The sequence below is a fragment of the Hyla sarda genome, chromosome 8 (genome assembly GCF_029499605.1).
Source record: "Hyla sarda isolate aHylSar1 chromosome 8, aHylSar1.hap1, whole genome shotgun sequence".
NCBI classification, from domain to species: Eukaryota; Metazoa; Chordata; class Amphibia; order Anura; family Hylidae; genus Hyla; species Hyla sarda.
The window spans coordinates 233,094,590-233,110,686 of record NC_079196.1 but is presented as its reverse complement, the minus strand read 5'-3'; the positions used below and the strand labels follow the sequence as shown (position 1 = coordinate 233,110,686).

General features: G+C 45.4%; 1 protein-coding gene across 2 annotated transcripts in view; it reads left to right on the top strand.

The window, feature by feature from the left end:
- LOC130284627 (uncharacterized) overlaps positions 1-11,101 on the top strand; it is a 31,277-nt gene extending 20,176 nt beyond the window's left edge. Inside the window, exons 3-5 of one of the 2 annotated variants that reach the window (XM_056535151.1) lie at positions 6,043-6,228; positions 6,395-6,429; positions 10,664-11,101. In XM_056535151.1, coding sequence (XP_056391126.1) covers positions 6,043-6,228; positions 6,395-6,429; positions 10,664-10,744 — 302 coding nt within the window. In that variant the 3' untranslated portion in view covers positions 10,745-11,101. Of the gene's footprint in view, positions 1-6,042; positions 6,313-6,394; positions 6,430-10,663 lie in introns of both variants that reach the window. The other variant, XM_056535150.1, reaches the window with a different exon arrangement.
- The last annotated feature ends 4,996 nt before the right edge of the window (positions 11,102-16,097 follow it).

Below are 16,097 nucleotides of genomic sequence, written 5' to 3'. Positions count from 1 at the left end.
CAAGCGGCAGAATTATCGATCACTGGTTTCCTATGAGAAACCAATGATCAATGTAAAAGATCAGTGTGTGCAGTGTTATAGGTCCCTATGGGATAACAATGATCAGTATAAGAGATCAGTGTGTGCAGTGTTATAGGTCCCTATGGGATAATAATGATCAGTATAAGAGATCAGTGTGTGCAGTGTTATAGTCTCCTATGGGATAACAATGATCAGTATAAGAGATCAATGTGTGCAGTGTTATAGGTTCCTATGGGATAACAATGATCAGTATAAGAGATCAGTGTGTGCAGTGTTATAGTCTCCTATGGGATAACAATGATCAGTATAAGAGATCAATGTGTGCAGTGTTATAGGTCCCTATGGGATAACAATGATCAGTATAAGAGATCAGTGTGTGCAGTGTTATAGGTCCCTATGGGATAACAATGATCAGTATAAGAGATCAGTGTGTGCAGTGTTATAGTCTCCTATGGGATAATAATGATCAGTATAAGAGATCAGTGTGTGCAGTGTTATAGGTCCCTATGGGATAACAATGATCAGTATAAGAGATCAGTGTGTGCAGTGTTATAGGTCCCTATGGGATAACAATGATCAGTATAAGAGATCAGTGTGTGCAGTGTTATAGTCTCCTATGGGATAATAATGATCAGTATAAGAGATCAGTGTGTGCAGTGTTATAGGTCCCTATGGGATAACAATGATCAGTATAAGAGATCAGTGTGTGCAGTGTTATAGGTCCCTATGGGAGCTATAACACTGCAAAAAAAAAAGAGAAAAAAAAAAAAAGTTAATAAAGATCATTTAACCCCTTCCCTATTAAAAGTTTGAATCACCCCCCTTTTCCCATAAAAAAATAAACATATATGGTATCACCGCGTGCGGAAATGTCCGAATTATAAAAATATATTGCTAATTAAACCACATGGTCAATGGCGTACGCGCAAAAAAATTCCAAAGTTCAAAATAGTGCATTTTTGGTCACTTTTTATATAATTTAAAAATGAATAAAAAGCGATCAATAAGTCAAAAATTGTACCGTTAAAAACTTCATATCACAGCGCAAAAAATGAGCGCTCATACCGCCCCATACACGGAAAAATAAAAAAGTTATAGGGGTCAGAAGATGACAATTTTAAACGTATTAATTTTCCTGCCTGTTATGATTTTTTCCAGAAGTGCGACAAAATCAAACCGATATAAGTAGGGGATCATTTTAATCGTATGGACCTACAGAATAAATATCAGGTGTCATTTTTACCGAAAAATGTACTACGTAGAAACGGAAGCCCCCAAAAGTTACAAAACAGCGTTTTGTTTTGTTTTTCAATTTTGTCGCACAATGATTTTTTTTCTCTGTTTCACCGTAGATTTTTGGGCAAAATGACTGACGTCATTACAAGGTAGAATTGGTGGCGCAAAAAATAAGTATCATATGGATTTTAAGGTGCAAAATTGAAAGAGTTATGATTTTTAAAGGCAAGGAGCAAAAAACGAAAATGCAAAAACGGAAAAAACCCCGGTCCTTAAGGGGTTAAGGGGTTATAAAAAAAAAATGTAAACGAAAAACAGACCCATAAGCATATGTGGTATCGCTGTGTGCCGAAATATCCGAACTATTAAAATATAAAGTTATTGTTATTATCTGGTAAATGGCGTGTACGTAAAAAAAATTATAATAATTTCAGGATTGCGTTGTTGTCACATCTTACAAAGAATGAATTTACTATACGAATATAAGAAGTAATTTACTATACGAATTACAATGCAAATATTTACAATATAGTGCTATTTATTTGTAATGACGAATACTCATTTTTTTTTTTTTTTTTTACATGTGAATTTTCCACGAAAATTTTCCACGAAAATTTTCACAAGGAAAAAAGTTAACAAACATAGAGGGGCATTTACTAAGCGGTTTAGTCATTTTTTTCTGACTATTTTTGGCGCAAAATTGTCGCAATTGCGCCTACCCTATTTTTTGTGCCACTTTCTCTAGCAAGAGCTAGAAAGTCAAATTTTTTTTTCCTGCTTAATTTACGCAAGTTTTCAGTTTTTACTTGCAGTGGTCAGGAATTTATTAACTGAGACAGTCGCAGTTGCGCAATAAACTGTCGCAACGGCCGTAAAAAATTACTAAATTTACTCCAGCTCCAACATGGAGCAGGAAAAGCTCCTGCCGCCCGGGCTCCGACATACTTTCTCCCCACTACCCGCACTACCGGGACACTGCAGTGATTTACTTCCCCCCCCCCCTCTCACCTGCCAGCGCCACACAACTCCCATCTGTCTGCTGTTGCAAGACTACAAGTCCCAGCATGCCCTTACAGTGAGGACACGCTGGGAGTTGTAGTCTTGTAGTAGCGGGAGCTGAGCGGCGCGGGCGGGAGACAAGGAGGGGGGGGTAGCGGGGAGGCCGTATGAGGAGCTCGGGCGGCTGCACTGTCATCTCAGCCCGGGCTCCTGCCCTGAGAGCCAAAGGCTTTGGCTGTCAGGGCATGCTGGGTGTTGTAGTTTTGCAACAGCTGGAGGACCACAGTTTGCAGACCACTGGTGTGTGGTCTGTAAACTGTAGTCCTCCAGCTGTTGCAAAACTAAACAGCTGAAGGGGACCGGCAAAGACGTTCACTTACCCTTCCGAGGCTCCAGCGACGATCGCTGACGGAGATCGTCGGGCGGCAATGTCGCGCGGCAGTGTCGTGCAGCGCTGGATCCTACGGAAGCCGGTAAGTTGCTCAAGCTTCCCAACCAGGGTGCCTCCAGATGTTGCAAGACTACAACTCCCAGCATGCCTGGACACCCTTTGGCTGTCCTGGCATGCTGGGAGTTGTAGTTTTGCAACAGCTGGAGGCACCCTTGTTGGGAAACACTGGCCTAAAACAGTGTTTCCCAACCAGGGTGCCTCCAGATGTTGCAAGACTACAACTCCCAGCATTCCTGGACAGCCTTTGGCTGTCCAGGCATGCTGGGAGTTGTAGTTTTGCAACAGCTGGAGGGCCACAGTTTGCAGACCACTGGTTTGTGGTCTGTAAACTGTAGTCCTCCAGCTGTTGCAAAGCTAAACAGCTGAAGGGGACCGGCGAAGACGTTCACTTACCCTTCCGAGGCTCCAGCGACGATCGGTGATGGAGATCGTTGGGCGGCACTGTCGCGCGGCGCTGGATCCTATGGAAGCCGGTAAGTTGCCCAAGCTTCCCAACCAGGGTGCCTCCAGATGTTGCAAGGCTACAACTCCCAGCATGCCTGGACAGCCTTTGGCTGTCCAGGCATGCTGGGAGTTGTAGTTTTGCAACATCTGGAGGCACCCTGGTTGGGAAACACTGTTTTAGGCCAGTGTTTCCCAACCACGGTGCCTCCAGATGTTGCAAGGCTACAACTCCCAGCATGCCTAGACAGCCTTTGACTGTCCAAGCATGCTGGGAGTTGTAATTTTGCAACATCTGGAGGCAATCTGGTTGGGAAACACTGGCCTAAAACAGTGTTTCCCAACCAGGGTGCCTCCAGATGTTGCAAAACTACAAGTCCCAGGTTGGGAAACACTGTGCCCGGCCTCCGCCCCACCTTACTGTAAGGGCATGCTGGGAGTTGTAGTCCTGCAGCTGGGGGCAGGGGACGAGCTTGTCACTTGCCCACACATCTCCTGCACCACACAACTACAACTCCCAGCATGTCCTTACTGTAAGGGCATGCTGGCAGTTGTAGTCGTGTGGGGCGGGAGATGTGTGAGCAGGTGATAATAAATGTACTAACCCATTTTTTTTTTCTTATCATTTCAGATCCGTGTATCCTGTGGACTCCTTCGGATTCGGTGGACTACTTCGATGACCAGCGTTTTTCTTTGTTTGATTTTAATAAAATGGTTAACGAGGGCTTGTGGGGAAGTGTTTTTTGTAATAAAAATTTTTTAAAACCTGTTGTGTTTTTTCCTTACTTTACTAGACAGGCTTAGTAGTGGAAGCTGTCTTATAGACGGAGTCCATTACTAAGCTGGGCTTAGCATTAGCCATAAAAACAGCTAGCGCTAACCCCCTATTATTACCCCGGCACCCAACGCCACAGGGGTGCCGGGAAGAGCCAGTACCAACAGGCCTGGAGCGTCAAAAATGGCGCTCCTGGGCCTAGGCGGTAACAGGCTGGCATTATTTAGGCTTGGGAGGGCCAGTAACAATGGTCCTCGCCCACCCTGGTAACGTCAGGCTGTTACTATTTGGTTGGTATTTGGCTGAGAATGAAAATAGGGGGGACCCTATGCGTTTTTGTTTTTTTTTAAATAAATAATTAAATATTTAAAAAAAACACATAGGGTCCCCCCTATTTTTATTCTCAGCCAAATACCAACCAAACAGTAATAGCCTGACGTTACCAGGGTGGGCGAGGACCATTGTTACTGGCCCTCCCCAGCCTAAATAACGCCAGCCTGTTACCGCCTAGGCCCAGGAGCGCCATTTTTGACGCTCCGGGCCTGTTGGTACCGGCTCTTCCCGGCACCCCTGTGGTGTTGGGTACCGGGGTAATAATTGGGGGTTGGCGCTAGCTGTTTTTGTGGCTAACACTAAGCCCGGCTTAGTAATGGACTCCGTCTAGTAAAGTAAAAAAAAACAAACACAACAGGTTTAAAAAAAAAATTATTACAAAAAAACACTCCCCCACAAGCCCTCGTTAACCATTTTATTAACATCAAGCAAAGAAAAAAAGCTGGTCGTCGAAGTAGTCCACCGAATCCGAAGGAGTCCACAGGATACACGGATCTGTAGAAGAAGTAACCAAAAAATAAATAAAGTGTGAGTACATTTAGGGAGAAAAAAACTGTGTTAACAAAATGTAATAAACACACACACACACACACACACACTAAACGCCATTTACCACTATTCTGAGCCATGACTACAATTTAGTAGTTTAATTGAATTATTTAGATGTGGTGAAAAAGCTAAAAAAAACTCAAAAACAAAAGATCCAGAAGGAAACCAGCAGCCAAACCTATTCAGACAGCAGGAAAAAGGAACAGACTATTTTTTCTACTACATGAAGTAAATTTCCCACTTTTGCCTATGTGCGCCAAATTCATTAATGCCGTGCAACAATTTAGTAAATTTGTCGCACATAGTCAAAAATGAAGTAGAAAAAAACAGGGTAAAAACCAGACTACATAGTAAAAGATTAGTAAATGCCCCTCATAGTGAATTCCACAAACATAGGAAGAATAATCGTCAATATATTCATGAAATATCGCAAATTTGAATATGGCCCCTGCTGCTCATCACTACTCAGTACTACAATTCCCAGAATGCATTGCTTTCCCTTAGCTCTTCATTACAGTCCTCCAACCCTCTTTACTCCCTTCCCACAACACTTTCGAAAGTTCCCCGCCCAGAACTGCAGAACATCTCATTTTACAGCAGATTATCACACTGTACTCATTCCCTGTCTGCTCCTTTGTCTGTAGCATTGCTTAGTACAAGGCAGCATGCTGTAACCATACCTCATTTTCCCTAAATGCCTCAATAAAGGTGTATATGTATGTGTGTAAATGACAGGGAGATGGTAATGTAGAAGCTGGTCAGAGTTGATGACATCACTCAGGGGGTATTCCTGAGACAGCAGAGGATGATTGGAGTGAGGGAGGAGCCCATGAGGTGCTGAACCACTGACAATAGAAGCACTACACAACTTTGTCAGAAGAGAGAGGAGCTGGGGAGCTGGCAACAACACCACACTTACAATGAGAAAACTACACAACTTCCTGTCAGGAGAGAGGGGGGAGCCAGACAACACCACACTGACAATGAGAGGACTACACAACTTTCTTTATGGTGAGAGGGAGGAGCCAGGGAGCTGGTGACACAACATCCCATTGACCTTACAATTAGTGATAACATATTAGTAAGTTATATCTTGGGGTGATTTTCTGATACCACTTAAATAGATAATCACCAGTAACCACCCCCAGACATTAGAGCCTTTCTCATACCAGACCCAAGTTTACTTCATGAGTATTGTCCTGTGTATGGTTAATGGTGGACTGTCTTCTCTTCCAAGGCCGTGACAATGTGATGGTGGTTGTAGATGACTTAGTGAAGAGCGATGAGGAGGAGAGGCAGCGGATCCTGGAGCACCAGCCCAGCCTCTCCCGATGGGCCTCGCAGCTTGTGCTTTTTTCTGTTTCTGAGAAGAACCCGGTTCCTGCGCACAAGCAGCAAGTTCTTCTCCAGACCTTCAGGAGAGGTAACAGAGACCCCTCCAATAAAGAGGCCGGGAGCCCAGGAGACAAACCTCCAGACTGCCCACCCCACCCCACATCTACAATCAGTAAGATGATAGACACCGTCTCCTGGAAGATGTCATGTGTTATTGCAGGTTCCTGACTCTTCTTTGTCATCTTCTCTTACAGCTCATAAAAAAGATCAGCAGCAGCACAATATATGGGTAGGTAACTTGTATATATGTGATGATGCACTAGTGCTTCTGTCTGTGGTGCAAGATTGTGGCTCAGTGAGGTTAGATGTATCACCTTGTGACACCAGGGCACATTTAACCTACACAGTACGAGGATAGGACAGCTTCTCCTGGGCCAGGCGCGGGATAATAAATTCACCGAGGCAGGAGTAGATGTTACAATTCACACAGCGCAGGTTAGAGTAGAGGTGATGCGGAGTAACCCTTGGGAATCCTGTAGACTTATTGTGACTTATAGTTTAGTACACCCACTTGACTTTACCTGTTGCAGACCTGGGACTTTAGACTTAATGCTGAGGCCTCCCATGCTGGTTAGGGTGCTGATAGTGTCCAATTAAGGCTACACAGTCAGGTTATGAACTAGCACTATGTGGCCCGTCAACTAACCGGGTATCATGCTCACAATTAGGAATTTCCAACTCTTCCTGGGCAGGGAACACTTGCAGAATAATGCAGTCGCTTGCTTGAAGATTTTCCTTAGGCTTTCTTTGAATCACCTTACACTCCTGCTGCATCTTCTCCACACTGCAGCTCACATTGGGCTCCTCACATAAGAACTACTAACCCTATATGGAGTTAGACTGAATAACTTCTCCTCCCTATATATGGCCTAGCTAGGGGGGCTCCCATTGGGCAATAAGTCAGATGAGTACTCCGGTGGAAAACACATGACAGTTCCTGACATAGACAGAGGTGTCAGCAGAGAGCACTGTGGTCAGACAGAAAAGAACTACACAACTTCCTGTGGAGCATACAGCAGCTGATAAGCACTGGAAGGGTTAAGATTTTTTACTTTCAATGTTTTTTTTAGTGCAGATGACATAAACAATAAACAGGAGACAGAAGCAGCTGTCCTTATGGTAAAAGTATCTAATCATCTTGATGAGCATGTATCTCATGTATCTCACATATCTCATGTATCTTGCGTATCTCAGGTATCTCATGTATCTCATGTATCACGCGTATCTCATGTATCTCACATATCTCATGCATCTTGCGTATCTCAGGTATCTCATGTATCTCATGTATCTCACATATCTCATGTATCTCGCGTATCTCAGGTATCTCATGTATCTCAGGTATCTCAGGTATCTCATGTATCTCACGTATCTCACGTATCTCAGGTATCTCATGTATCTCACGTATCTCACGTATCTCATGTATCTCACGTATCTCATGTATCTCACGTATCTCAGGTATCTCATGTATCTCACGTATCTCACGCATCTCATGTATCTCACGTATCTCATGTATCTCACGTATCTCATGTATCTCGCGTATCTCAGGTATCTCATGTATCTCACATATCTCATGTATCTCGCGTATCTCAGGTATCTCATGTATCTCACATATCTCATGTATCTCACATATCTCATGTATCTCACATATCTCATGTATCTCGCGTATCTCAGGTATCTCATGTATCTCACATATCTCATGTATCTCGCGTATCTCAGGTATCTCATGTATCTCACATATCTCATGTATCTCACATATCTCATGTATCTCACATATCTCATGTATCTCGCGTATCTCAGGTATCTCATGTATCTCACATATCTCATGTATCTCGCGTATCTCAGGTATCTCATGTATCTCACATATCTCATGTATCTCACATATCTCATGTATCTTGCGTATCTCAGGTATCTCATGTATCTCACATATCTCATGTATCTCATTGCCATTTGTGGTTATAAAATAAGCATAAGATAAACAAGAAAACATGAGGGGAGAAGAACAGAACAGGATGTGTGACGGAAATATGAAACATAATTGTTTGTCCGCTCAAGTATCTTATAATGGATCAATATATATATAAACCAATCAGATTAATCAGAGTGTTGATAAGGATATCGGAATCATAGGGACGTGAAGTTACAGCGGGATAAGGTCGACGTATAACCTCTGAGTAAGATTTTTATATACCTGTATAAACCTGTATAACTTTCTGGCACCAGCTAATTTGAAGAAAAATATTTTTTCCAGCTGAGTGCCCCTTTAAGTTCATTATCCACTCCTAAGATCACTTGTTGGAACGTCTTTAAAGGGGTACTCCGCTGCTCGGCATTTGAAACAAACTGTTCCGAACGCTGGATCCGGCGCTGGGAGCTTGTGATGTCATAGCCCCGTCCCCGCATGACGTCACACCCCACCCCCTCAATGCAAGTCAGATGTCACAGCTGATAACTATTGGAAGGATTAAGATTTTTTAATACAAGTAATTTACAAATCTGTTTAACTTTCTGGCACCAGTTGATTTAAAAAGAAAAATGTTTTCCACCGAAGTACCCCTTTAACTCCATGAAGACTTGTCAGCTAAGTAGTTGCTCCATTATGAGACTGCGCCAAAAAACAGTAATAAAAAAAACCTTCGTAAATATCCCAGGATAAGTCCAAGTCTATGGGAGGGGGCGTGACGGCCTTCATGCCCCTTCCATAGACTTGCATTCAGGGGGCGTGGCTGTGACATCACAAGTAGGCATGTGCTGTGATGTCACGAGCCTCAGGAACTGCCCCCAATGCTCTAAATAAACACCAGGTGTAGCAGGGAAATTGCGGGGGTCCCCAGCAGCGGGACCCCCGTGATCAGATATCTTATCCCCTTTAACAATTCTGTGTACAGTGCACACCCACATTGCTCTCTACTAGACGTGTCGGTTTCTAGTTGTGTACATCTGGGCGGGGCTCTCCCATTCATTAAGTTCAGAATTCTTCCATATTTCCCCAGATTTCACTGTAACTTCCTTATGACCCCCAGACTTGAGATCTCTGCATCTTCCATCACATATAGGATAACGTACAACTTGTCCCTGGACTTTGACCGCTCTAAAGTGTAATAAACCAATAAAAGGAAAAACAGACTCTGGAGATAAACTAAAACCATGTCAACCCAGAATGACGGTATAGTCCACCACAGTCCCATCTATCAGGTGAAGTTGCTTCGATGAGTATATTTTAGTCCAATGTCTAACAGTATTGACACTTCTAGAACTTTCCGTCAGTTTTGGGCAGCTGTGAGGAGTGTGTGGGGGATATGAATAATAATGCTAATAATAGCGCAAGATCTTTTTGGGGCTAATGCTAAGCCATGGCTTAGTAATGGACTCCATCTATAAGTAAGCTTATAAGTAAGCTAAAGTAATTTAAAAAAAAAAAAATTTTATTTAAAAAGAAAAAATTCCCCCACAGCCCTCATTAACCATTGTATTTAAATAAAAAAATCAATGTCATCTACGTAGTCCACCAAGTCCCAAGTAAAAATAAAAAAAAATTAAAAAAACGTATAAAAAATACTGGTCATCTACGTAGTCCACCAAATCCGAAGTAAAAAAAAAAATTAAAACCTATAAAAAAAATGAAAAAAAAAGATTTAAAAAAACATCCCCCCACAGCCCTCGTTAACCATTTTATTTGAAAAAAAAAAAAATGGTCATCTATGTAGTCCACCAAATCCAAAGTAAAAAAAACATAGAAAAATGTATAAAAAAACAACATTTTGAAAAACACTCCCCCACAGCCCTTGTTAACCATTTTTGTTTAAACAAAACAAAAAAAAAAGCTGGTCATCTACGTAGTCCACCAAATCCTCTGCATACATACAGTAGATCTGAAATGAGAAGGAAAAAAAACCTGTAATAAAATATAACGAACAAGGTAACGCTCCCACCTCCACTACTGCACCGGGGCTTGATTGACAGCGTCTTCATCCTCCACCATTAGGTACAACAAGAAGATTGTCCAGCACCAGGATCACAGTAAAAACATAGAAGCTTTATTAAGTCATATGCTGACGGAACAAACACAGCCGACGCGTTTCGGACCTACACTCGGTCCTTGCATGTTCCGCCTACATATGACCCAATAAAGCTTCTACGTTTTTACTGCGATCCCGGTGCTGGACAATCTTCTTGTTGTAATAAAATATGTAACAAACATTTATGTGTTTTTTGCTTAATTGTTTTTGATTTATAAACCCTCTGTTATAGTATTATAAATATGTCGCACATAAGCAAAAAAATAAAAATAATCATAACACAGTTTCCAAAGAGAACAATGATAAATCTCCCCCTATAAGTTTATTCTGTATATAGTCCTGTATTAGATATAGTAGATCTCATACATCTTCTCATCTGATGTCATCTCCACAATAGTCACTAAACCTTTTACCGATTCCAATATGTCCAATTCTCTCTTATAACAGAAGGTGGCCCTCGCGGTAGCCGGATGTGTGGCAGTTGGGCTACTTGCCAGAAAATGGTATATAAAGAGAAGACCCTTGTAGACGTCATGTACAGGAGATCTTGGGGCCCCGATCATACTGCAGAGGTTTTAATTGGCCAACGTCATCACAAAGAGCGATTGGACAGCAGCCATATTGTATATACAGTCTCCTGAACACTACGATATGTTATACAGTAAAAAGGTTTGATGTTTTACAATCTCATTGTGTCATCTGTTGTTGGGGATAAGAGTATTATGAGTCACTGAGCATCTTAGTTAAGGTCGGTTAATGGCACCAAAATGGGTAAACAGGTTAAGGGACACCTAATAATAGTCTTATACAGTGGGTGATATCATTCCATATAAATAATAAACCTCAGCTGCTGTACAACAGAATTAGGGCCTCGTGTCAATCACTCTAAAGAAGAAGAAGAGCCAGTGATCCAAAAAAAAAAAAAAGTGCCCCTGTAGCTGAATGTGACCGGGCAGTGATTGGCTCAGGTGTGTGCAGTTTTTGCCCTCCCTGCTCCCGCCCGCACATCTCCCACCCGCCCGCACATCTACACCCGCCCGCACATCTACCACCCGCCCGCACATCTACCACCCGCCCGCACATCTACCTCCCGTCCGCACATCTACCACCCGTCCGCACATCTACCTCCCGCCCGCACATCTACCACCCGCCCTCACATCTCCCACCCGCCCGCACATCTCTCACCTGTCCGCACATCTCCCACACATCTACCACCCGCCCGCACATCTCCCACCCGCCCGCACATCTACCTCCCGTCCGCACATCTCCCACCAGTCCGCACATCTCCCACCAGTCCGCACATCTCCCACCCGTCCGCACATCTACCACCCGCCCGCACATCTACCTCCCGTCCGCACATCTACCACCCGTCCGCACATCTACCTCCCGGCCGCACATCTACCACCCGTCCGCACATCTACCATCCACCCGCACATCTACCACCCGTCCCCACATCTACCACCCGCCCGCACATCTACCACCCGTCCGCACATCTACCATCCACCCGCACATCTACCACCCGTCCCCACATCTACCACCCGCCCGCACATCTACCACCCGCCCGCACATCTACCTCCCGTCCGCACATCTACCACCCGTCCGCACATCTACCTCCCGCCCGCACATCTACCACCCGCCCTCACATCTCCCACCCGCCCGCACATCTCCCACCTGTCCGCACATCTCCCACACATCTACCACCCGCCCGCACATCTCCCACCCGCCCGCACATCTACCTCCCGTCCGCACATCTCCCACCCGCCCGCACATCTCCCACCAGTCCGCACATCTCCCACCCGTCCGCACATCTCCCACCCGTCCGCACATCTACCACCCGCCCGCACATCTACCTCCCGTCCGCACATCTACCACCCGTCCGCACATCTACCTCCCGGCCGCACATCTACCACCCGTCCGCACATCTACCATCCACCCGCACATCTACCACCCGTCCCCACATCTACCACCCGCCCGCACATCTACCACCCGCCCGCACATCTACCACCTGCCCGCACATCTCCCACCCGCCCGCACATCTCCCACCCGTCTGCATCTCCCACGCCGCACATCTATGATCCGCCCACTACCTGTTACAAGACTACCCCCAGAATATCCTCACTGTTAGGGCATGCTGGTGGTTGTACAGAGGCGGCTCTAGATTTTGTGAGGCCTTAGGCGAAACTTAATTAGGAGCCCTCCCCCCACCTCTGGTCTGCAAACCCAGACCGCCATGATGATTTCTTTCAGCCACAACTCTCCACAAATCTCCACAGAACCTTCCAGGCAAACATTTTAGTCTCCACATTTTTCTAGCACTTATAGTGCTCTATACAGTAATAACCCCATGGGGGAGAAGAGTAGGTAGCCCCTCTATTAGGTAGTTAGGTGCAGCCCACCCTGAATATAGTAGTAGCAGCCCCCTTTAGGTAGTAGTGGTAGCAACAGTAACCCCCTTTAGGCAGCAGCAGCCCTCTTTTGATAGCAGCAGCACCCTTTAGGGAACAGTGGTGGCAGCCCCCGTTTAGGTAGAAGCAGCAACAGCCCCCTTTAGTTATCAGTAGTGGCAGTCCTCTTTAGGTAGCAGCAGTGTCAGCCACCCCTAGGCAGCGGCAGCCCCCTCTAGGTTGCAACAATGGCAGCCACTCTTAGGCAGCAGCAGCAGCTTTCTTCAGGTAGCAGCAGTGGGAACCCCACTTTAGGTGGCAGCAGCTACCTTGAAAATGGTTAAAGACAAAGATACTCACCTGGCTCCCGTAGTCAGTGGCGTGTCCTCTCTTCTTTCTCCCCCTCCACTCTATGTTATGGGACACTATGACGTTACCCATGTGCTGGAGCGCAGAGGAAGGACGCTGTGCCTCTTGTGGTTGCCCACGTAATGTATGTGGCCACGAGTGATTGACAAAGCGAACACCAAATGGCTCAACACAGCCGAGCAGCCTGAATTTTACTATAGACGCGTCTGTAAGATGTCCTTTTTGCTAAATGCATCCAGGACCGGTGGGCTCTGCAGAGTGGCGAAGAATACATTGTACGCATTGCCACTCACATAGTGAGCAAGTTAGGCAGCTGCAAGGTCCCCTCCAGTGTGAGGCCTTAGGCGGCCACCTAACTCGCCTAATAGGAGAGCCGTCTCTGGGGTTGTAGTCTTGTAGACTGTAGATGTTGTAGATGAGGTAGGAGACAAGCTAGAAGATGTGCAGATAAACTGTGTCCCCGTCCCAGTGATAAAGGGCAGCGGGGATGGAGTGAGAAGGAGAGGGGATTCTGATAACTCTGTCGCATTGTAAAGAAGAAAACTGTGTCCCTTTAGCGGAGGGTGTGCGGAGAGTGTGCGGAGGGTGTGCGGAGGGTGTGCGGAGAGTGTGCGGAGGGTGTGCGGAGGGTGTGCGGAGGGTGTGCAGAGGGTGTGCGGAGGGTCTGCGGAGGGTGTGCGGAGAGTGTGCGGAGTGTGTGCGGAAAGTGTGCGGAGTGTGTGCGGAGTGTGTGCCGAGGGTGTGCGGAGTGTGTGCGGAAACTGTGCGGAGGGTGTGCGGAGAGTGTGCGGAGTGTGTGTTGAAAGTGTGCGGAGTGTGTGTGGAGAGTGTGCGGAGTGTGTGCGGAAAGTGTGCCGAGGGTGTGCGGAGAGTGCACGGAGGGTGTGCGGAGTGTGTGCGGAAAGTGTGCCAAGGGTGCGCGGAGAGTGCGCGGAGGGTGTGCGGAAAGTGTGCTAAGGGTGCGCGGAGAGTGCGCGAAGGGTGTGCGGAGAGTGTGCGGAAAGTGTGCCGAGGGTGTGTGGAGAGTGTGCACTCGCATCAGCCAATCACTGCCTGGGTCACATTTGACTACAGGGACATTGTTTTTTTTTTTATTATTTATAGCATCAACATGTTCTATCTTCATACATGTGGATGACTAAAGGAAACAGCTGCTAAATATAAAAAAAAAATCTAAATATTTGCAAATTAACCCCTAAAGGACACAGCCAAATTTTTCAAATCTGACCTGTGTCACTTTATGCATTAATAACTCTTAGGCTGCTTTCACACTCTGAGCATTCATCCATTATTAAATGCCCGTTTTCTGTGTAAAAACGGACGTTTAATAACGGATGAAATAAAGGGTGATAATGGCTGAATAAATATTCATCCATTACCGTTATCCCTCATGTATGGCCAAAAACCTCTGCCTACAGACTCCCACAGCCGGGACTACTATTGTTCCCATCATGGAACAGACTTGTTTCCATGATGGGAGTAGTAATTCCCCGGCTGCGGGAGTCTGCAGGCAGCTGGGGCGGCTACATTAGTGCCTGTACTACTACCCCTATCATGGAACAGAGTCTGTTCCATGATGGGGGTTGTAGTACAGGGGCTGAGACCCGATGCGATCAAAAGTTATTAAGCAGGGGAGCGGGCGGCATGGTCCGCAACCCTGCGATGTATCAGTGTGTTTTAACTTTCATTTTTGAATCCCCCGCGGGGAGCCCTGAATGGCCGATCAGGATTCTCAGCGAGAGATTGAAAAACGAACTTTGAGAGTAGCAGGGGCCAAAGAGCACTGTGGGGGGCAAGATATATAGTGCTGCAGAGGGGGGGAGCAGACATATAGCCTATATATTTAGCCCCCCCAGCAGCACATTAGATATGACCCCCGCCTGCTCATTATATGTATATAGAAGCAATGGGGGGGGGGGGGGGGGCGTAGACATATAGCGTTATCTGCCCCCCCCCCCCAGTGCTTCTACATACATATACCCCTGCTGCCATGTGAATGAAAGGTATTTCTATTAGCAGGGCATAGTTTCGGCTCCCGGCGCTGCTAGGGGGATAGATATATAGGCTATACGTCTGCCCCCCCCCTCTGCAGCACTATATATCTTGCCCCCCACAGTGCTCTTTGGCCCCTGCTACTCTCAAAGTTCGTTTTTCAATCTCTCGCTGAGAGTCCTGATCGGCCATTCAGGGCTCCCCGCGGGGGATTCAAAAATGAAAGTTAAAACACTGATACATCGCAGGGTTGCGGACCATGCCGCCCGCTCCCCTGCTTAATAACTTTTGATCGCATCGGGTCTCAGAAGTGAAACCCGGTGCGATCAATCCCTCAGCCCCTGTACTACAACCCCCATCATGGAACAGACTCTGTTCCATGATGGGGGTTGTAGTACAAACACTAATCTAGCCTCCCCAGCTGTCTGTAGACTCCCGCAGCCGGGGAATTACTACTCACATCATGGAAACAAGTCTGTTCCATGATGGGAGTTGTAGTCCTCCCTCAGCACTGCAGGAGTCTACTGATGTCACCTCTTCTGAGCATGCTCAGAAGTAATAACAGATACTATAAACCAGGCGCAAACGGATGACATAAAGGCTCATCCGTCACCCATAGACTTCAATGTTAAAAATAAAGTCCGTTAATTTACCCGTTTCTTGTGACGGAAGAAAAATTAGTGCACGTGCCGTTATTTCTTCCGTCACAACTAACGGCCGTTATTCATGACGAACTATAACGGGTCATAAAGGGTAATCAAAAAACCCATAGACTTTAATGGGATTGTTTAACGGCCGTTTACCAGGGCTTTTCTAACGGACGTTTGTGACGGATGATTTTTTATAGTGTGAAAGCAGCTTAATACTGATAATACTTATCATACAGATTCTGAGATTTTTTCTGAATGTTTTTTCGTGACATATTGTACTTTTTTTCCATAAATTTTTATTATTATAATTTATTTATTTTTTTATCAGAAATAAACTTTGTTATTGGATAACACGAAAAAATGGAATTCACCATAGTAAGAATCAGAATGGTTATCAGAAAAACATATTCTTCCTTAAGATATTGGTACATTTTCTCAATACTTGCATCATTTATTTGTGAAAAATTCCAAAATTTCATGAATAAA